The sequence below is a fragment of the Gekko japonicus genome, unplaced genomic scaffold (assembly GCF_001447785.1).
Source record: "Gekko japonicus isolate JY-2015 unplaced genomic scaffold, Gekko_japonicus_V1.1 scaffold15, whole genome shotgun sequence".
Classification (NCBI taxonomy): domain Eukaryota; kingdom Metazoa; phylum Chordata; class Lepidosauria; order Squamata; family Gekkonidae; genus Gekko; species Gekko japonicus.
Window position 1 is genome coordinate 956,771 of NW_015165830.1, and position 23,287 is coordinate 980,057.

The following is a 23,287-nucleotide window of genomic DNA, read 5'->3' on the forward strand; positions in this document are numbered from 1 at the left end:
CCGAGCAACCTCGGCAGTCTTCCCCCCCCCCTTCGCCTCCGAAGTGAGGCCTGCGGCTTGCAGCCACCAGGCCTCACCGGTCTCTCCCCCCCTGCTCCAAAGCGAGGCCCGCAGCTTGCAGCTGCTGGGCCTCGCGGTCGCTCACTCCCCCCCGCACTGAAGCGAGGCAGTTCGCAGAGTGTTCCCTGCGCATGCGCAGGGAACGCTCTTTTAGTTTTGGGGGGATTTAAATATCCCCCCAATATTTTTTTACAGGTTTCAGATTTTTGTGCACACCTGGGGACTGCCCCAAGTGTGCACGAAAATCTCCCTCCCCCCCAGGTGCCCCCGATGCGTGGATTTAGATATCCGCACGCAGGGGGCACCTTTCGCTATTAGATATATAGATTAAAATTGACTGTCTACTTGTAGTAGTGATGTGCATGACAAGGAAGATAGGATGGGTAGGCACAATCCTTCGGGGGGGGGGGTCAATACCATCATCCAGATAGATGGCACATGAACCACTGCTGCTTCACAGTGGAGGGGCCCTGATACAGTTGCCAAGTCTGCATTGGGAAATTCCTCAAGATATGGGGGTGGAGTTTAGGGAGGGGAGGGAGCTCAGCAGGGATGTGGAGCCATAAAGTCCACCCTGGAAAGCTGCTATTTTATCCAAGGAAACTGGCCTCTGTAGTCTGGGGATCAATTGTAATTTTGGAAGAACCCCAGGCCCCACCTGGAGGTTAGCAACCCTAGACCCTGAGCTTTGACAAACTGCTGAACAATGCCTACTCTTGACAATGAATCCAATCTATCGTACGATACGATTTTATTCTTGGGAATGATTTGTGACGGCAATCCAGTGCCCACATTTTTTAAAAACTGGGAAAGGATCTGAAACAAAGAGCTAAATATAATCCCTTCCACATATCTTACATCCGGTCTATTGTGTAGCAGCACTTGGCACTTAAGTCTAGGATTGCAAGTGGCTCAGCAATTAGTCAGTGGAAAACTTTCCATTAGGCGTGGACACCTGCAGTTTCAACCTCATGAATAAATAAGAGCCTTAATTATTGCAGAGACAGCCAACATCCCCCTCTGACGGTGCACCTTTTGCGTTAAACAACACCCAGTCAGTCACAACAGCACAGCCCACTTTGTCAGGTGATGTGCACTGCACTTCTTCAAGCAATGCAATCAGATTTGTAACACTGCTTGAGGAAGGTTCCTACACTGACCTTATCCATTCCTGGTTGACTTGACAGACAGCTGCAGCTTTAACCACAATACTTCAGGTTGAGGTATGGCATCTCAGTGGCTGCTGTCATTGTTAGTTCATGTATAAAACCTAAAAATGACATGCTACTAGATTCATGGAATATACATCAGGGTATTACTGAATGTCTATTGGGTTGGATTCAGCAGTTCCGCTATGTGAGAAAACATTTTCATGGAAAAAAGACTCCTTCCATTCCTCCAACAGAATGATTCTTTCCTCCGGCATCGGTTGTCTTCCCCTAGATTCCTCACTTAGCAGAAGAGAATTACTGGATTCAACAAATCTGTTTCCTATGTTGACAGACAGACATCAACTCTTCTTGAGAAACCCATGCTGGTTCTTAGTAATTACAGCCGTCCTTTCTAAATGCTCAAGGATTGTCTGTTTGATTATTTGTTCTAAAATTTCCCGAGGTATAGACGTCAAGCTGACGGGACGGTAGTTACTCGGATCCTCCTTTTCCTCCTTCTTGAACATGGGTACAACATTTGCCTGCCTCCAGTCATAAGAACATAAGAGAAGCCAATGTTGGATCAGGCCAATGGCCCATCCAGTCCAACACTCAGTCACACAGTGGCCAAAAATACCAGGTGCCATCAGGAGGTCCAGCAATGGGGCCAGGACACTAGAAGCCCTCCCACTGTTGCCCCCCCCAAGCACCAAGAATACAGTGCATTACTTGTCCCAGAGTTCCTATCTATACCTTGAGGCTAATATTCACTGATGGACCTCTGCTCTTGAAGTCGTCCATGCTTATAGCTGCCACCACCTCCTGTGGCAGTGAATTCCATGTGTTAATCACTCTTTGGGTGAAGAAGTACTTCCTTTTATCTGTTCTAACCTGACTGCTCAGCAATTTCATGGAGTGCCCACAAGTTCTTGTATTGTGAGAAAGGGAGAAAAGTACTTCTTTCTGTACCTGCTCTATCCCATGCATAATCTTATAACCCTCAATCATGTCACCCATCAGCTGTCGTTTCTCCAAGCTAAAGAGCCCCAAGCACTTTAACCTCTCTTCCAAACCTTTTATCATTCCAGTCGCCCTTTTCTGCACAGTCTTCTGGCACCTCACCTGTTCTCCAAGAATTCTCAAAAATAATGGACAGAGGCTCGGAAATTACATCTGCGAGTTCTTTTAGTATCCTTGGATGCAGCTCATCTGGCCCCGAGGACTTCGTTTCATTTAAAGAAACTAGGTGTTTATGTACTACACCTATGCAGATCCTAGGCTGCAACTTCCTTCCCTCATCATGTGTTCTGTTTTTGCCATAAAGGTAAAGGTAAAGGTTCCCCTGCTCGAAAGCCAGTCGAGTCCGACTCTAGGGTTGCGGTGCTCATCTCCGTTTCAAAGCCAAAGAGCCAGCGCTGTCCAAAGACGTTTCCGTGGTCATGTGGCCGGCATGACTAAACACCAAGGTGCACGGAACACTGTTACCTTCCCACCAAAATGGTACCTATTTATCTACTTGCAATTTCTTGCTTTCAAACTGCTAGGTTGGCAGAAGCTGGAACTAGAGATGGGAGCTCACTCCATCATGCGGCACCCTGGGTCTCGAACTGCTGAACTACCGACCTTCCACAGCCTGCAGTTCAGCGTCTTAACCACTTGAGCCACCGCAGCAGGCCTTATTTTGATGTAAAATAGGTAATGGCAGTGATGACAACTGAAGTATTATTATTGAAATACAGGTTGTTACTGTGTGATTTACATTAAATTTTAGTGACTCAGCAGTTTTTCAAATGTTATGTATTTCCTAAAAGTGAGGACCTATTTGCAGGAGAAACCATGAGGCCCATACATAATCATCATATATGACAATACTTCCCTGGCTGCACAAATAATACACACAGTCTGAAAAGCTACGGACTTTTGCAGATTCACCCACACACAAACACACACACGCACTCAAATATGGACATTTGTGATCATTCTATGTTGTAGTAATTGTGTGGGTATCACATTTTACCTTAAGTATTTCTGACCATGGGATTCTACCCAGCATAACTTTATGTTTGACAAAATTTGCTTTCCTGAAGTCCAACCTATATGTCTGACTATGTACAGCTTTTACCTTCCCCAAGACTGTAAATTCCAAAATTACATATTCACTACTACCCAAGGTGTCCACTACTTTCACCTTGTCAACCAGTTCTTTCCTGTTGGTAAGAATAAAGTGCAAGATAGCAGATCCCCTTGTTTCCCTCTGTACTTTCTGGAAAATAAAGTTGTCAGCATGACAACTCAGAAATTTATTGGACCTTTCATTTTTAGCAAAGCTGGACTTCCAACAGATATCCGGGTAATCAAAATCTCCCATGACCACTGTGTCCCGTCTCTTTGAGAACTTTGTAATCTGCTCTAGGAACATGGCTATTTTTGGGCAGGAACGCACAGGAACGGAGTTCCGGCTAGCTCCTGAGCTGGCCACGGCCAGCAGGAACTCATTAGCATAATAGCCACAGCTAACAGCAGAAACTCATTAGGATTGGCCTAACATGCAAAGAAGTTCCTGCTATATTTACAAAACGTTATACAGTCAAGCAGAAACAGATCAAAAGGAAGTCAAAGAATTCCTTATAAAATATAATAAAAAGAAATTTAATGATGAACAAAGGAAAATCCTGAATGACCCCATAACAACTTGTGAGTTAGTAGAAGCGAGTAAAAGGCAAAAGAAAAAGAAATCCCCAGGACCTGATGGTATCCCTGTCGAGGTCTATCAAAAAGTGGAACATGAAATACTACCACTATTTAAAGAAATGATCCAGGAGGCCATGACTACAGGCAAGTTACCAATAACATGGAATGAAGCATTAATATCATTAATCCCTAAGCCAAATACGGATGCAAGCGAGATAAAAAATTACAGACCAATATCGCTCCTAAATGCAGATTATAAAATATTCGCATCAATCTTAGCAACAAGATTCAAAAAGGTACTAATGCAAGTAATAGAGACCAATCAGGGTTTCTACAAAAACGCCAAATAAAGAACAATTTAAGAACAATAGTGGACATAATAGAATATTATGAGCAACATCCTGGACATCAAATGGCATTGGTTTTTCTTGATGCAGAGAAAGCGTTTGACAATGTGAAATGGGGCTTCTTGAAGAACAAGCTGAACGAATGGGAATGTGGGGAAAATTTCCAAACCTTGATAGCTGCTATTTACAAAGAACAATGGGCAAAAATAATCATCAGCGGAGAATTAATACAAAGTATCCCGATTCAAAAAGGAACCAGACAAGGTTGCCCTCTTTCACCACTATTGTTTATATTTGGAATAGAGACATTAAATGATTTGATTAGAGAGAACACAAAAATAACAGGCCTTAAAATAAAGAATGAGCAGTATAAACTCCAAGCGTTTGCGGATGACCTTGTGTTCATTTTAGATGACCCAATAACTTCAGTAGAGCATCTACTAAACACGATACAATTATATGGGGAAAGAGCAGGTCTAAAAATAAACCTTGGAAAGACAAAAATAGTAACCAAAAATTGTAAACAGACAGATATAGACAAAAAACAACAGATAGCAAATATCGAAGTGGTAAAAAAGGTAAAATATTTAGGTATCACAATCACAAATAATAATATAAATCTCTATCACAACAACTATAAGGTTTTATTAGAGGAAATTAGGAGGGATCTACAAAAATGGCATGATCTACACATTTCATTAATGGGGACAGTTGCCACCATAAAAATGAATATTCTGCCGAGGTTTCTTTTCCTGGCACAATGCATACCCATCTTAAAAACCAATAATTTTTTGATGAACTAGATCAAATGGTGAGAAGGTTTATCTGGCAAGCCAAAAGGTCTCGAATAAAATGGAAGCTTCTACGTGATAGAAAAGAAAAAGGTGGCTTGGGAATACCAGACTGGAGTTTGTATTACCAAGCAGCAGCTATGGGATGGATCCGTGATTGGATACTATTAGAAGATAAAAGGACATTACAATTGGAAGGACATGACCTATACATGGGCTGGCATGCCTATGTATGGTATGATAAAGAGAAAATACATCAAAACTTCCATAATCATATCATAAGAGGGGCGTTGAACAAAACTTGGAAGAAAATTAAAGAAAGATTTTATAATGAAATACCACTCTGGGTATCGCCATTAGAAGCCTTCATATTGCCAGCGTTGCTAACAAATGAAAAGAGAGCAACATACGAAACATTGTTAACCAAAGAAAAAAAATCTGAAATCATTTGAGACTTTACAAGAAATGAACATAAACCTTACTAGTTGGGAAAAGATACTAATGCATTCAAGATTCAATAAGGACAAAAAAATGAACTTTATAAAATTAAAGTCTGAATTGGATAAGATTTGGTTATCATCTGCAGACAAACAAATTCAAAAATTATACAATTTTCTACTGAGCGACAGTATGAAAGAGGTAGCAGTTAAACCTTGTATGAAAGCCTGGGAGCAAAACATCGGCCACACAATACAACTTGAGGAATGGGAAAAAATGTGGAAATCGGTGAAAATAGTAAGAGCTACGGCATATAAAGAGAACATATTCAAAATGTTTTATAGGTGGCACTGGACCCCAGATAAACTTTCCAAATGTTATAGGAATGTTTCAGATGCTTGTTGGAGATGTAAAAATAACATAGGAACCTTTTACCATACTTGGTGGAGATGTGAAAATATATGTAGTTTTTGGAAAATGGTTAAAAAAATGATGAAAGAGATAACAGATATAGAATTGCAACTCCGTCCTGAAACTTTTCTTCTGAACATAATACCAGATAGATTAAATAAGGACGATCACTGTGTTATCCTATATATTCTCACAGTAAGCAGAATCCTTGTAGCTAAAAAATGGAAAACGGATACAATACCTAGAAGAGATGAGATAATCGAAAAAACCCTTGAAATAGCGGAAATGGACAAATTAAACCAAATACTAGCAGGGAGAGTCGGACTCGACTGTGCGACTGAACAACAACAAACAATCTTTTGGATTCTAGAGCCACAAGGCAACATCAGGGGAAGGCCTCAGTCTCTATGCCCTGTTGTTGGCTGACCAGAGAACTGGTTGGCCACTGTGTGAGACAGGATGCTGGACTAGATGGAACACTGTTCTGATCCAGCAGGGATGACACTGTCTAACCATCTCATCCTTTGCCGTCCCCGTCTTCTTTGACCTTCAATCTTTCCCAGCATCAGGGTCTTCTCCAGTGAGTGCTCCCTTCTCATTTGGTGGCCAAAGTATTTGAGCTTCAGTTTCATTATCTGGCCTTCCAGGGAACAGTCAGGGTTGATTTCTTTGAGGATTGACTGATTTGTTCTTCTTGCAGTCCAAGGGACTCTCAAGAGTCTCCTCCAGCACCATAGTTCAAAAGAATCTATTCTTCGGCGCTCGGCCTTCCTTATAGTCCAGCTCTCGCAGCCATACATGACTACTGGGAATACCATTGCTTTGACCATGCGGACTTTTGTTGGCAGGGTGATGTCTCTACTTTTTATCATGCTGTTTAGGTTCGCCATCGCTTTCCTCCCAAGGAGCAGGCGTCTTTTAATTTCATGGCTGCAGTCACAGTCTGCGGTGATCTGGGATCCCAGGAACGTGAAGTCTGTCACTACTTCCACGACTTCCCCTTCTATTTGCCAAGGAGTGATGGGGCCGGATGCCATGATCTTAGTTTTTTTGATGTTGAGCTTCAAGCCCACTTTTGCGCTCTCCTCTTTTACTCTGAGCAAGAGGTTCTTTAGATCCTCTTCACTTTCAGCCATTAGAGTGGTATCATCTGCATATCTGAGGTTGTTGATCTTTTCCCCAGCAATCTTAATTCCCGCTTGTGATTCATCCAGGCCAGCATTTCGCATGATGTACTCTGCATATATATTAAATAAGCAAGGTGACAGTATACATCCTTGTCGTACTCCTTTTCCTATGCTGAACCAATCAGTTGTTCCGTATCCGGTTCTAACTGTCGCTTCTTGGCCCTTATACAGGTTTCTCAAGAGACATGTGAGGTGGTCTGGTACTCCCATCTCTTTAAGGACCTGCCATAGTTTGTTGTGATCCACACAGTCAAAGGCTTTAGCATAGTCAATGAAGCAGAAGTAGATATTTTTCTGGTACTCTCTTGCTTTCTCCATAATCCAGCGAATGTTGGCAATATGATCTCTCGTTCCTCTACCTCTTCGAAACCCAGCTTGTACTTCTGGTAGTTCTCTATCCACGTACTGTTGAAGCCTAGCTTGTAGGATCTTGAGCATGACCTTGCTAGCGTGTGATATGAGTGCAATTGTGCGATAGTTTGAACATTCCTTGGCATTGCCCTTCTTTGGGATTGGAATGTATACTGATCTTTTCCAATCCTGTGGCCACTGTTGCGTTTTCCAAATTTGCTGGCAAATGGAGTGCAGAACTTTAACAGCATCCTCTTCTAAGACTTTGAATAGCTCAGCTGGGATACCATCACCTCCACTAGCTTTGTTGTTAGTAATGCTTTCTAAGGCCCATTTAACTTCACATTCCAGGATGTCTGGCTCGAGGTCAGTGATTATACCGTCGTGGTTGTCAAGGACATCGAGGTCTTTCTTGTATAGTTCTTCTGTGTATTCTTGCCATCTTTTCCTAATCTCTTCTGCTTCTGTTAGGTCCCTACCGTTTTTGTCCTTTATCATGGCCAGCTTTGCATGGAACGCTCCCTTGATTTCTCCAATTTTCTTGAAGAGATCTCTAGTCCTTCCCATTCTATTGTTTTCTTCTATTACTTTGCACTGTTCATTCAGGAAGGCCTCCTTATCTCTCCTTGCTGTTCTCTGGAAATCTGCGTTCAGTTGGGTAAATCTTTCCTTTTTGCCTTTGCCTTTCGCTTTCCTTCTTTCCTCTGCTATTTGTAAAGCCTCATCAGAAAGCCATTTTGCTTTCTTGCATTTCTTTTTCTTTGGGATGGTGGTGATTGCTGCTTCCTGTACAATGTCACGAACCTCTGTCCATAGTTCTTCAGGCACTCTATCTATCAAATCCAGACCCTTGAATCTATTCTTCACCTCTACTGTATATTCATCAGGGATGCAATCTAGGTCAAACCTGAATGGCCTCGTGGTTTTCCCAATTTTCTTCAGTTTAAGTCTGAATTTTGCAATGAGTAGCTCATGATCTGAACCACAGTCAACTCCAGGTCTTGTTTTTACTGAATGGATAGAGCTTCTCCATCTTTGACTGCAAATTATATAGTTAATCTGATTTCGGTGTTGCCCATTTGGTGATGTCCATGTGTAGAGTCACCTCTTAGGTTGTTGGAAAAGGGTGTTCACTATGACCAGTGTGTTCTCTTGACAAAACTCTGTTAACCTTTGCCCTGCTTCATTTTGCTTTCCAAGGCCAAACTTGTCTGTTATTCTGGTTACCTTTTGACTTCCTACTTTAGCATTCCAGTCCCCTATGATGATGAGGACATCATTTTTTGGTGTTAGTTCCATGAGATAACATCTCATAAAGACCCTATTAAAAGGACAGGATATTTTTTTTCCAGACCAGTTGGCAACCCTAGTTGTTTAGGATGGTCCTACTGAAAGGTATTCCATGAATTTTGGGTGTGGATTTAACATTTTGATTTTACAGGTGGCTGTTGCAAATTTGGCACCAAAAACCTCCCCATTAAATAAACAAGCCAGCAATATTGGCTATGTTCAGATGTCACACTAACTCACAATCAAATTCTACTGTGCTGAAGTGTGCTAATAATGAGCATGAACACAGCTTGTCTGTCTTGCCCAGATGCTTCCCTCACTCCTCCTTACTTCCATCTAGCAAGGGGCACAAAAACAAACTCCTGTTAAGCGTAAATTCCAATTGCCTGTGATGCCTGAATTCAGCTGCCTGGATAAACTGAAGTTTGTTCACCCCCCCCCCCCAACTGATTCACATATTGGTAGGGAAGGGAGCAAATTCCAGTTAGTCCAGGTGCCTGCATTCCAATCTCATGGGAAATTAGAGACTTTATTTATTCATTAAAACACTTCTAACCTACCTTTCTTCATCTCACGGTGAACCCAAGAAGGTTTTGCCTGCAGTATAAAACAGAAGTGGATGCTGAGGAGAAACTGGCATGATGAACACAACTGGTGCAGGGGCTCATACAGGGAGAGGTCCCCGTTTTCAATTTGAATTCGGTTTTGCACTGCATGTGGGAAGGGAGGAGTAAAGAGAACATCTGGGTGTGATCCACAAGCTGTGTTCATGCCATCACAGCAAGCAGGAACCTGAGTTTTGAAATGGAGAATCCTCCATCCAGCCCCGTAGCTAACAACTTTGTGCTCAGGGGGCCAATGTTTTTCTTGGGGGGCCTGCCATTATACGTCTGTGCAGTACTGTCATGCCATGCTCATACTTCTAAATAACGAAATATTAAATAATAAATACAATGAATAATAATAATACTTGCATTAAAATGGTGAGCGAGTAATTTAGCTGCTGCATAAATTAGTTTGCTCTGGAGCCATCCTTCCTGCGCTAAGACAAAAACATATGAGCCGGAGGCTAAAAACCTGTGAGCTAGCTCACACTAACCCAAGCTTAGAGGGAACACTGGCGGGGACTCAGGCTCAGCTCCTCTTTCTGTTTGTCCCCTCGTCATCCTGCTGGGGGTGTTTCCAGGGGGCCTTCTTTGGCACAAGGGGGTTCCATCCAAATGGAGGGGGCGGAATGCAGCCATTGTGAACCCCCGGCTGGGACGCGGAGTGGGGGGGGGAGTCTAAGGAACAGCATGAGAAACGAGACACTACTGGAGTCCGACTGATTTTCTGCTCTCCGTCTCTCTGCTGCTCCGGCGACATTCTTGGGTTCCTCTACCCGGCAACAGCTGGGTCAGCACCCAGGGCCTTTTCTCATTGGCTGCCTCGGCCCCATCCAGAGGTCGATTCGGGGGAGATTGCAGTTCCCCCGGGTGAGGTGCGGGGGGCGGGGCACACGACGAAGCCCTGCCCCCTGCTTCCGGCCCTCATTCAGCCAGGAGGAGGGAGGAGAAGAGGGAGGGTAAGTTGCTTCCTCCCCGCCTCTCCCCACCCCTGCCTGCCTGAGGTCAGGGAGGGCCTTGGCGGGGCTTTTGGGGGTGGAGCCTGAGTGGTGGGTTTAGATTCAGAGGAATTAGTTGTGTTAAGTCTGTTGCTGCAAAATAGTCCAAGAGTTCAAATAGCACCTTTAAGACTAACAAGACTAAGACTAACTGAGTGGTGGGTGTGGCCTTATGACACACTTCCGGTGATATCAGGGGTGTGTGGCCTTATGACACACTTCCGGTGATGTCAGGGGGTGTGGCATATGCTAATGAATTATGCTAATGAGTTCCCCTAGCTCTTTTTCTACGAAACGACCCCTGGCCCCATCCTCTTCCACCCACCTCCGAAGGGCCAGGACTGGGCTCCATCTGACTCTGGCACCTCTGCCCAGCCCCCGCTGTTGCTCCTATAGCTGCCTGGATCTCCCTCCGCACTGGACTTCTCCAGCCTTGGCAAAAGGAATGGGGGCCTTGGCGGGGGGCCTGTGGCTCCTGCTGTTCCTCCTGAGTGGGCTCCTGGTGGTAGGTGATCCCACCCCACCCAGGGGGAGGGGTCCGTAAAAACCACCAGGGAGGCAGGCCCCATGGGCCCCGCAGTAGCTACGGGCCTGCCTCTATCCTACTTTACATTCAGCTTTACATATTATAACCACTTCTTTTCTACTAATCCTGGGTACATAGGGGAGGATCAGCAAAGGCAAAGAACAGTAACAGTTTAATCCCCACTGAAATGAGTGCAAACCTTAAGGATATGACATGGGGTAAAATGCCATCGTCACAGCTGAGTTATGGAACCCCTATAGAGTAGGGGTGTCAAACATAAGGCCCGGGGGCCAGAACCGGCCCGCCCAGGGCTCTTATGCGGCCCACAAGCAACTAATGGAAGGGAGGGAACAGGAGACTGCTCAAGGGGGGATGGGACGAGCCAGTCCAATTGTGGCTTCAGCATGGTGGAACAACCTCGTCGCCAGCAGTCAAGCAGTGTGGGGGCATCTGCCCAGTGCTGCGCTGCTGGCTCTCCAGTCCACCCACATGGGTTTTCCTTTGCACCCCCCTCCCAGCCTATGAGGCCTTGCAGTCAGGATACACCAATTTGGACCTTACCAGCTGCTGTCCTTTCTACAGTTTATGTCTCCAGTACCTGGCATTACATTTCATGGCACACATGTCCTGGCCCGACAAAGTGACATTTATGTTAGATCCAGCCCTTGTGACAGAAGACTTCAACACCTCTGCTATAGAATTTCCAAGGCAAGAGACGAACAGAGCTGGTTTGCCATTGCCTGCCTCTGTGTAGCAGCCCTGGACTTCCTCAGTGATCTGCCTCCCAAGTACTAACTTGGGTGACCTTGCTTAGCAGGCAAGATCTGACGAGATCAGGCTAGCCTAAGCCATCCAGGCTGGGGCTCGAAGGACTTTACTGCTGGAGTCAACAACTGCTGTTTTATAAGGAAGATGTGAACACATCCACAGTTTAGTGTCTCCTTTGTGCCCCCTACTTGTTCACCACAAGGGCCATAATGGAAAAATAAGATGACCTAGATGAGAGCAGCTAATTTATGTCTATGCAGGTCTACTCAAAAGTAAGCCCCATTTTATTTTGTGGGGCTTACTCCCAGGAAAGTGTTGCTAGGATTGCAGTTTATGATATAGTATAAAGTAATAAATAAGCCTATATACAAGTGTGCCATGAAGCATCCTGGGTGACCTTGGGCCTGTCATATACCGCTTGGGCTACCATATTTCACATGGTCATTGTGAGGATAAAATAGGAGGGAGAAGGAAGTACACCACTGCGAGCTACTTGAAAGAAGACCAGGATAAAAATGCAATAAATATAATATAAATGCAGTTTGCATACGTCTGCCATAAATCTCATGAAAGCCCAGCTATAGCAACTAAATAAAATATGTTGCACCTGGCTGCAATCAATTTTTAAAAGCATTTATCCTCAAGCAAACTATTCACCAAAGAGTAGAAAAGATTTCCCTGATCTTTACAGTTTGTGTTCCATAATTCACTCTCTTGCACTTTCATAGCAAACATTCCTTGAGAATCTGCTGCATTATGTCATTAAAGCCACATCACCACATCCAGCTGCCAGATACAAGGCTTATTGTCTCTACTTTTCTCCATCTTCAGTCATACATTCCAATGTTAGGGCTTCCTTAAAGGAACAGTGCTTCTGACCCAGAATGCCTTTACTCAGCAAATGTGAAAGGGGGAATGTGATGAAACTCAGTACATGGTGTACAGAGGTGTTTGCTTCATCAGACTTCCATGGACTGTTTTTTTGTGCAGTTAAGAATATAAACTACAACTCAGTAGTTGACATAGCAATACAACTTAAGGTTGACATAGCAATACCGTCTTTAGTTGTTCGTCAAAACAAAGGAAGAAAAAAATTTGTAGGGCTCACACAGAAATAAACTCACTCTTTTGTTATTCTCTCTTCTCCCAAAATATTAGAACTCAAGAGCAACCAATCAAGTTGATGGGCAACAGATCCAAGATGGTAAAGGAAGTATTTTACAACTGACTAAACGTAGAATTCGCTGCCAGTGGAACAAAGTTTGAGTCCAGTGGCACCTTTAAGACCAACAAAGTTTTATCAAGGTTTTGTGTGCAAGCACACTTCTTCAGATACAATGAAACAGAATTTCCTCAACTATTACATATAGAAGTGATGGCCATCGGTACAGATAACTTTAAAAAGGGAATTAGATACATTCATGGAGGATAGGTCCATCAGTGGCTTCTAGCCATGGTGACTAAAGGGATCCTCTACATTCATAGGCTGAAAACCTCTGAATACCAGTGCTAGGAAGCATCTTTGAGTGGAAGGCCTTGGCCTCTATGCCCTGTTGTTGGCCCTCTAGAATAACTGGTTGGCCACTGTGTGAGACAGGATGCTGGCCTACATGAACCACTGGTTTGAGCCAGAACTCTTCTTATGTTCTTACAGTAGTTAGTAAAGATGTGACATGCTTTAGAAAGATGGTACAATTAACTAGTAGTCAAATGGTTAGTGAGTATAAGCCTTGCTCAGTTCCTACTTCAACTGTGGTTACTTAGCCAGCAGTTTTCATAAATTCTACATACAATAACCTTTGACGACCTAACAAAATCACCAGTAAAGTATCCAGGATAAACTAAGTCCTTGAGACAGCAGGTTACTATAGATTACTTTGCCTTTAGCTGTTTTAGTACTTAACCTGAAGATAGGGTCACTGAGAAGGTCATTTGATGTCTTCCCGTCTGAATCTGCAGTCAAACACAGTCTTTCTTCCCTGACCCCAGGAGGTTGGTATCCTGATCTTCTTAGCAATGCTTTTTATGCTACCCCTCCACCTTTTCTAAACTGCAATGATGTGTTCAACTTGCACTGCTGACTCTTGCTCTGCCTCGGTGAGAGTTTTGTGCATCATACAGATTAGCTGTAGCAGTTATTAGGCAGTAATGTTCCATTTCAGTGGATTCCAAGATTTCTCCATGTCTCCATTCCTAGTCAATTCATTGTATTTACTGTTTTCTTGCACAATCTTCCTTAACACTGGTGCCAGTTTATCACCCTAAGATTTCATTGTCATATGTCTGCAATGTTAAGTGCAAAATCATAATTTTTGATGTTGTCCTAATGTTGTTGGCATGCCTCTAGCCTGAGCAATTATATGTTGGCTTTGTAAATAAGGATGTGGTAGCTTTTCAGACTGTTTTTTCCTGAACCAGTATTTATTTTCATACTACACAAACTTATTCCCCATTCACATAACGAAGCAGGCATATATGGATGTTGTCAGAGACAGAGTCTTAGTTCAGTGACATCAAGATTCTTCCCAATGACCTCACTCTTAGATACTTCATTGACATTACCGATGGACAAGAAACTGGGGCCAAGTTGTATGCTACTCAGGATGAAAATAATCTGTTTATAATCTAAACTCTCTATTTAGAGTCTCAGCAATTTAACCTCTTGTGGTCTGGAGGAAACCAGCTGTAGAGACCTCAAACAAGGAAAGTTAAGTACATTCATAGTCCCACTGATTTTAATGGGAAACTTAAGCACATGTTTAACTCTCTCCCACTGAAATCGATGGAATCATCTTTGGTTAGATTGCATTCTGTCCTTATTGACCATGCACGGGTGGCAACTGTTTATCTCCAATTTCATCTAGTTTGCTCAAGGCTCAATATTTTGCAGCTCCAATACTTAGATGACAATATATTTTCCATCAGGTCTCATGTGTGGTTGTAAATGGAATGCTTCAACCCTAGATAATAATCTTTCTCTTATTATCTGTGCTGACACTGAAGTTGTGAAAACTTCTATTTACAACAAAATACTATAAGGATATATCTGTCCATGTGAGTCTATCTCAACTCATGTTAAAGCTGCACATAGAGATGGTGGTAGGTTTTTCTTAAAATAATTGATTCTTATTGTACACAGAAAGATTGGGTTTGTGGAGCCCATAGATGAAAAGAAAAAACTTTCCTGTGATACAAAATTATGACATAAAAGTATGTTCCGAAAAAAGGGAAAAATAAAATATTGTATTCATTGCACCTTGCAAAACAAATAATTGTAAAAGTATACAACTGTTCATGTAACACCCCCCCCCCCATGGATTAATTTCTCTTTAAAATATTCTTCATCCTTGCTGGGGTTATATTTACAACTGAAAACCACACTCCCATTTTCACGTTAGCACAAGTAACTTCTAATTTTTCTCTAACCATCTAATATACATTTTAAACAGCATTTATAACAAAATGGTTGGGCCGGAATCTGCCACCTGTCATGACAATTTTTAAGTCTAATATCATGATAACTAATGATACTACAAGACCATTATCCCATTAGAATAATCAAGAACAACATATACACAGTTATTTTAACTTGAAGTTGTTCCATGACAAGTATGATGAAATATTAAATATACCAATTTTAGATATCCCCCCCCCCCAAAGACCCTGCAGTATTTTGGGGATTGCTAGGTCATTCCTTCCTGGGATGTGGACTCATCCAGACTACTGTGCTGGTTTGTATGCTTCCTTACCTTGTTCCAAATCCTGCTGGTCATACCAAGGTTCCTCTTCCTCACTCTGAAACTCGTCCATCCTGTCAGTGCTCAGCATTGGCTCTCCCAATCCCGAAACATCCAAAACAGAGCAGAAAGCAAAGAGGGGTTGAGCTCTCAAAAGGAATACTGCAGCACAGAGAGACAGTCAAGGGTGAGAATAGACGGGGGTGGGGGGTGGGGGAGCAGAGGGGATATTCTTCAAGAGACCAAAGCCGATGAAGGCAAAGAACTAGTCGCCAGGGTTTAAGGCTGAGGCCGGCCAGAATGGGCCGATCAGACCTGAGGTTGGGACAATGGCTTTGCAGATGTTCTATTGTGATCAGTGCTGCTGCAGTGGTACCAGGCTCCAAGCTGTCTCTCTGCCTTTGCATCACCTTCTCTCTCCATCTGCCTTCTGCAAGGGAGGGAGGGAGCCAACGGGCCAAGACGTGGCATACGACGCCTGCACGAATTTCGCCGGCCTTTTCTTGTCCTCCACGTCAAACTCCTGATTTCTGGAATGGACGACTAGATTATTAGTCTTTGTTAAGGATGGAAATCGAAGCCTGAAGACTACAGAGTTAGCTGGGTGATGCACAAAAGAAAAGCAACCTCCCAAGGCAGCCAATTCCTATTTGCGCAGCTCGGTGGAGACCTCTAGCATGGAACCGCTGCACGAAAATTCATGCAAAAGCCATGGGCGCGAGGGAGGGGGCGAAACGAAGACAGACTCCCCCTTTTCATTTTTACCAGCCGGTCCTTTTAATCAGAGAAAACCCAGATGCAAACTAGGCGGATTTGAAGCTTGCATTCCTCGAGGATCGAAGGAGGAGGGGCGGAGTCCTGAACGGTGGCAGTCAGGGCGGGCGGGCCCCCCCTTCCGAAAATGTGGGCGGGCTCTTGACGACAGCAGTCTGTTCAGATTGTAATTTGCGGCCGAGGTTGAGTGGTGCCGTAAGAGCAAGCGGCGGCAATTCTGGTGACAGTTTGCGGTACTTCTACTGGAAGAATTCGGGACGTACTAAAACGTCCCGAAGAATTCTTCGCCACTGTGCCTTCGGAAAATCTTCGTTCTTGGTTTTGGTGCAATCCAAATGGAAATCAACTGGATCTAAGCTTCTTGTTCGTGGAAATAGATGGGAGATAAGACGAACGTGTATTAGGTGGGCTGCTCGATAAAGAAACTCGGATTCCGGGGAATCCCACAGCAGTCACCCTTCGACTTTAGTTTTATGAGCCATTTTAATTGACATTTAGCTTAGGACCCTTTTTTTCTATAAAACGAGTGTTATTGAACATGTTCCAAAACAATATCTTCTTCTTCCCTCAGAGTAACTCCTGTCCCATTCATTCAGACTCCCTCCCCGTGGTTCTGGGTTTAAAGGGAAAAGTTTTCGTAACACTTTTTTTTTTAAAAATTAAGCATTGTCTATGGTCTTACTTGTGCAAATTGTTATCTCTCACCCTGTATTCCCCATCTGTACAATAGAATATTAGTGATCTAGTTTGCACAGGTGCTGTGCTGGTGGTGAACAAAAGTTGCAGACTGATTTAGCCCCAAGCAAAACATAAATCAAACAATGGTGACCATATTTTAAAATACATCTTTGGGTGCTGGACTTATGTGATAGCTTCATAACTATGCTTTCACACTCTTCATTATTTCTAGCCATTTTTAAAAAACAAAAACTTTGATTCTCACAGAGGCCTGAATGCTAATCCTGACCTGTTTCCTCATGCATAAATCCGATAAACCAAGTGGGTCACTCTTCATATCACAAGAGTTAGGCACTAGCGTTTCTTTGCTTCTATTTGAGTTGCAGAGGAAAGAGAGAGAGAAAGAGAGCGCAAGCCATTATATTAAATGAACTGGAGATAAATTTGCATAACATGTTAGGCTAACTGTATTCCATATCAGTTTGACTGAGCCTTCTAATATTCTATCTCTTACAGTTGCTTATTTGCACTCAGTTTTTTCCTTCTCTCATTTGGGCAACAGAGCAATTCAGCAGGGTTACAGATAATTCTAAACATGCTAGAATTAAACCATAACAGTTTAAAAAAAAAATTATTAGTTCCTGTCTCCATAAAAATATACTCAAAGTGACTTACAGTAAAATCAGCTAAAACATGCACAATAAAACTTGAGTGATAAACTCATAACCAAAATTAATAATCAATATGACAATCAACAAAGCTGCAGAAAATAATTAGCACAAATGGCACAATAAAACCATTTAAACAGGGCATTTAATAGGCAGCATAAAAACAATTTAACCAAAGCCATCTGAAAAGGTATAAATAATGGTGAGTCTGATCAAATAAAAATGCTTCCATCAGGCATCTAAAGCTTGAATGGCTAGATGCCAGATGAATCACTGTGGGGAAAGGTATTCCACACTTGGAGCACCATTGTAGAGAAAGCCTTGTCTCTGGTCTGTGCTCACCAGGCTTTGCAAAGTAGCACACACAGAACAGGACCTTAGATGTAACTCAAATGGTAAGCAAGGTGATATGAGAAAAAAAAAGATCCTTCAGATACTCTGATCCCAGCTCATGTAAGGCCTTGAAGGTAAGAACCAGCACTTTGAATTGTGCCCACAAACAAAATGGAAGGCATACTAGCAATATATGTTATTTATATTATTTATTTAAAACATTTTATGCTGTGTCCCACCTCCATAAAGCAGCAGACATAAAAAATAAACATTTAACTATTTTAAAATACAGTTAAAATTTTCAAATAATTTAATTAAAATCCCCTACACAAAACTAGGAGGAGGAAGAGTGACTGTTATTGAGTGTATAATGCCAGACAAAACAAAAAAAGTCTTCACCTGCTGGCAAAAATACAGGGAGACAGACTAATCTCCCTGGGGGAAGAGTTCCAAAGTTTCGGTGCTCATAATGGAAAAGGCCCTTTCTTGGGCTGGCACCTGTCTAGCTTCGTATGGCGGGGGCAACCCAAGCAAGGCTCCGAAGATGACTGGAATGTATGGGCAGGTTCATATAAAACAAAGCAGTCTGGTATGGTATGTTGGTCCCAAGCCATGCAGGCCAGTGAGATATACATACATATTCTGTACTATTTGAAGTTTCTAGGCCAGGCAGTATTCAAAGGTTGCCCCATGCAGTGCATATTAGAGTAATCTAACTTGGATGTATTAGGCTATGATTCTGTAACATAATTTCTTATCTGGGGGAAAAGAGAATCCACCTACATATGCTGGCAATAATCTCACTTTTTCAAGTACCCACTTTAGGGGACTTTAATTCCCAAAATATTATCTACAAAGTAATCCTATTGAAAATAAAACACCCCCCCGCCATGCTTCATCAGGTTGGATGCTAAAAGACAAAACAAACAAAATTTGGTAATCTTTAAGCTATTGTCTTGAGGCCTCTGTCTACTTATTGAGCAGGATACTTTGTTGATTTCAGTGAGGACAGGATATGGCTAGGTGGCATCAAGTTGTACCCTCAGTAAGCTGGGAAGAAGAAGCAAAAAATTATGCCATCATCTAGTTGAGGAAATCGATGCAACTCTGTATCATGAGAGGGATTGGCATGATGTGGTCCATGTGCCATCATCTAGTTGAAAATACAGCATCCAATAGCTGATTAAATGTCCCTCTGATGACAAATGTCCCTTAAAAAGATAAGGGCAGAGGAAAAACATAGTAGTCCTTATAATAACAATGATGGAATAAGTAAAGAGTACTTAAAAGCCGAATGATTTCCCAGTCCTCCAGCTGAAGTGTCCCTTTTTCAGTGGCTACAGTTCATAATTCCCAAAGTAAATAAAAAAGTGGATAACTGTGTTGGCTTATATCAAAATCCAACAACAGAGCTAAGTAAAAACAATAAATTATATAATGTTATTACATTTTAGTGTTCTTTACCATCTTTATATGTCTTCTCCCAGCAAATCAGTGAGGTAGAGCACTGTTACTTGCATTCACCAAATGTAGGAAAGAGGGAGGCTGAATCAGACAACATACTAGTGGAGGAGAACCTTACATCCCACTCTCTAATCCAGTGGCTTTCAATCTTTTTGAAGTAGGAAATGCTTCTAAACTAACTCTGCTTTTGGGGCCATACTTTCAAAGTAACTCCACATCATTCCCCTCCATATAAAAGGTAGGAATCTCACATCAGTTAACATTAAACAAGCTTATATATTATTGTTCGCGTTTAATATTATAAACATAACATTAGTGAGCAACAGGCTGTATTTTCTGGTCAGTATGTGCTTTACACAGAGCTAACCCCAAATGTTCCACCTAGTTTACCAGTGCTTCTCTCAGATACCCTGTCTCTTCTTTTTCCCTCGTGGCTCACCAGTGAGAGGGCTGAAATCAGGCACAGGACCTCCATCTTTGTCGGATTCAATTTCAGTTGGCTCTGTCTAAGCCAACCAGCCACGGCTTTCAGTGCCAGGTTCAAATCTCCCGGACTAGAGTCTGAGAAGAGCAGCAGGGCTGTAAAATGAGGTCACTCAGCAGGACTGGACTGAGAAGGTAAAATGGCCCAGGAGCAGGCCAAGCTGAGAGAGCCCTACGAGTGTGACAAGCCAGCATTGTGTGGGCCACTCAGCTCAGATCTGGCCAGTAGCACCAACGATAGGCAAAATGTCATTCATTGTCTCATAGTGCACTGCTACCAACTGGCAGTGGTAAAGGAAGAGGCAACTGGTGAATTGACAAGAATCAGTGTTGCCATGGAACAATTTTAGTCAAGCAACCCCCATGGTTCTGACAGCACTACTGAGCCTTGGCTTTGCTGGCAACTGGTTGCCACTGGTCCTCTGGGCAGCAGCCTACGAGAAACTTTTTTGGAAGTTAATTGGTCAGTCTGCCTTTGTCAGTGGTCCTTTATGGTTCTGCCTCTTGGTTTACTCCTTACTATTGTATACCTCTTCGTACTCAGTTTGTGTTTCCTATCTCTTTTGACCTGCTGCCCATGGTCCTGGTCTTGACACTGGTGAGATTGGTGGCCCTCCCACTTGTCATATAACCCTGATATTATATGATTTCTTATCATGTATTGCAGCTCAGTAGGTTCCAGCTCTGGAAAGGCTGAAGACTGCAATAGATGATATATTTAAGAAGCAAGTGGTATAGAAAGGTGTAAGGAAAGCAAAATACTGGATACTGAGAACAGAAATCAAGCATAACATGGAAACAGAAGTAAGGAATGTCTTGTCCCACATATACAGGAACAGAACAAAGTTTGAGTCCAGTGGCACCTTTAAGACCAACAAAGTTTTATTCACAGTATAAGCTTTCGTGTGCAAGCACTTCCTTCGATACAGTGAAGAAAACTTTGTTGGACTTAAAGGTGCCACTGGACTCAAACTTTGTTCTGCTGCTTCAGACCAACATAGCTACCCCACCTGAATCTATATACTGGAATACATTATGATATTATGGACCAGTGCAGGCATGTCCAACTTCTAACAGGTAGTGATCTATTTTTTCTGGCCAAAAGTGCCGGTGATCTACCACCATGAAAATAAAGTTTCAAATTAGTTTCAAATTAGATTTTAACCCACTAAAGTTGGGTTCCACCGCGCCTCCCCCCATTTATAATGCACCTTCTGCACCAATAATTAAATACCACCAAACAATAACAAAAAAAACCCAAACACCTGTCCAGCAAACCAGGAGACCAAGTGGGGCTGGTGAGCTCTACCTCTGATTCCTCCGTGATCTACTGGTAGATCACGATCTACCTGTTGGACATACCTGGACTAGTGGATCTAGAGTAACTACCACACTTAATTCATTTGTGGATTAAAATTCCCTCCTTTCTCAGCACAACACATTAAAAGTTGAGAGGGAGGGAGGAAAACCTTTAACCTTTTTTTAAAGAAATAGTTCTGATTATGATGTACTAAGGTGAAGAAGTATGTTAAAAAATTCCCATGAAGTGCATTTGATTGGAGGATGCTGACAGGAATAGAAGGAAGGAGCGCTGAACAGGTCTGACCCTACTCTGATGTAGAATGAAGTTGCTGCCTGTGGCATATTTTATTGGCAAGAGATCAGTTTATTATTTTTTTAAAATAGCTGTGTTTAAAAACTGTCCTCTGACCATACACTGTGTTATGTAAAATGCAATGAAAAAGAATTCTAAAACTGGTTTCTGGGTTGCAAAGGAGATTTAGTTGTTGTTCAGTCGCACAGTTGAGTCTGACTCTTTGTGACTACGAACCAAAAAGGGCTAAGCTAAACCATATGTATAAAAGTATAAATATTTATTAAGGTGTACACATGTTAAAACTTTCCTGATTAAAAATTACTTTGTCTAAGATCAGACTATAGAAGCTTATCCACTATACATACATATGATGGGTAAATACTTTACAGCTGAAGACCAAACGCGTTTTGGCCCCTAAGGGCCTTCCTCAGTGGTCACTATTATCTATATATTCTAGACACACATTCAAAGACCTGTTACACATTTATCTGTGTTTGGCTCCCTATATTAGAATACCTACATTAATTTGAGGACACTCCCAAAGAAATTGATGTACTACACTTGTGGTAAATACTGTAAATCATCTCATTTATGGAAACTCAGTAACTACGACAAATCTAAATTTTGAATACTAGGGTAACGATACATAGGTTACTTGATTACCTATGTTTTATAACTTATGTGCACGGTTATATATGTATATAGCATTCTACTTCACTCAGTTTGTTAATTCTTTCTATGTTTTTCTTCAAAGATCACTAATATGTCTGTACATCGATCCTTCTTGTAATTACATGTTATTTGTTTATAATTAATAAAATTATTGTACATATAAAAAAGACCTGTTACAGAGTTTTAGTGACCACTGAGGAAGGCCCTTAGGGGCCGAAACGCGTTTGATCTTCAGTTGTAAAGTATTTACCCATCATACGCATGTATAGTGGATAAGCTTCTATAGTCTGATCTTAGACAAAGTAATTTTTAATCAGGAAAGTTTTAACATGTGTACACCTTAATAAATATGTGTACATATGTGGTTTAGCTTAGCCCTTTTTGGTTCGTAGTCATATCCTGGGTTGAGTCCCCCCCCCCTTTTCCAGTTTTTGTCTGACTCTTCGTGACTCCATGGACCACATCACGCCAGGCCCTCCTGTCTTCCGTCGTGCTCTGGAGTTTGCTTAATTTAATGTCTGTTGCATTGATAACACTGTCTAACCATCTCATCCTTTGCTGTCCCTTCTTCTTTTACCTTCAATCTTTCCCAGCATCAGGGTCTTCTCCAGTGAGTGCTCCCTTCTCATTTGGTGGCCAAAGTATTTGAGCTTCAGCTTCAGTATCTGGCCTTCCAGGGAACAGTCGGGGTTGATTTCTTTTAGGATTGACTGATCTGATCTCCTTGCAGTCCAAGGGACTCTCAAAGAGTCTTCTCCAGCACCATAATTTGAAAGCATCTATTCTTTGGTGCTTGGCCTTCCCTATGGTCCAAGTCTCGCAGCCATACATTACTACTGGGAATACCATCGCTTTGACCATACAGAGTTTTGTTGGCAGGGTGATGTCTCTACTTTTTATTATGCTGTCTAGGTTTGCCATAGCGAAGGAGATGACTGTATTGTAAATAAATGACTTTAATAGGAGTCGCTTCCAGAAGAAGATCTCGCCGAGACACCATCGCCCTGAAAAGAACCCACCATGAAGAAAGAGCCGGAAAAAAGAGTAACATCAAGCGAACACACCCTGCTCGGGTGCCTGGTAGGCACTCACTTCTCCCCTGTACTATGTGGCACTTGCTAGGATGTTAAATGTTTCTCTGTAAACCGCTCCGAGCCTTCGGGAAGGAGCGGTATATAAATTGAATGTAATAATAATAATAATAATAATAATAATAATAATAATAATAATAATAATAATAACAACAACAACAAACATTCTTGCAGCA

At 42.3% G+C, this 23,287-nt stretch overlaps 1 protein-coding gene across 1 annotated transcript in view; it reads right to left on the bottom strand.

Annotated features, from left to right (window-relative positions):
• The window catches only part of CDR2L (cerebellar degeneration-related protein 2-like), a 47,291-nt gene extending 31,849 nt beyond the window's left edge, over window positions 1-15,442 (bottom strand). Inside the window, exon 1 of the mRNA XM_015410766.1 lies at window positions 15,364-15,442. Within this exon, the coding sequence (XP_015266252.1) occupies window positions 15,364-15,442 (79 nt within the window). The remainder of the gene's footprint in view (window positions 1-15,363) is intronic.
• Between the last annotated feature and the right edge of the window lie 7,845 nt (window positions 15,443-23,287).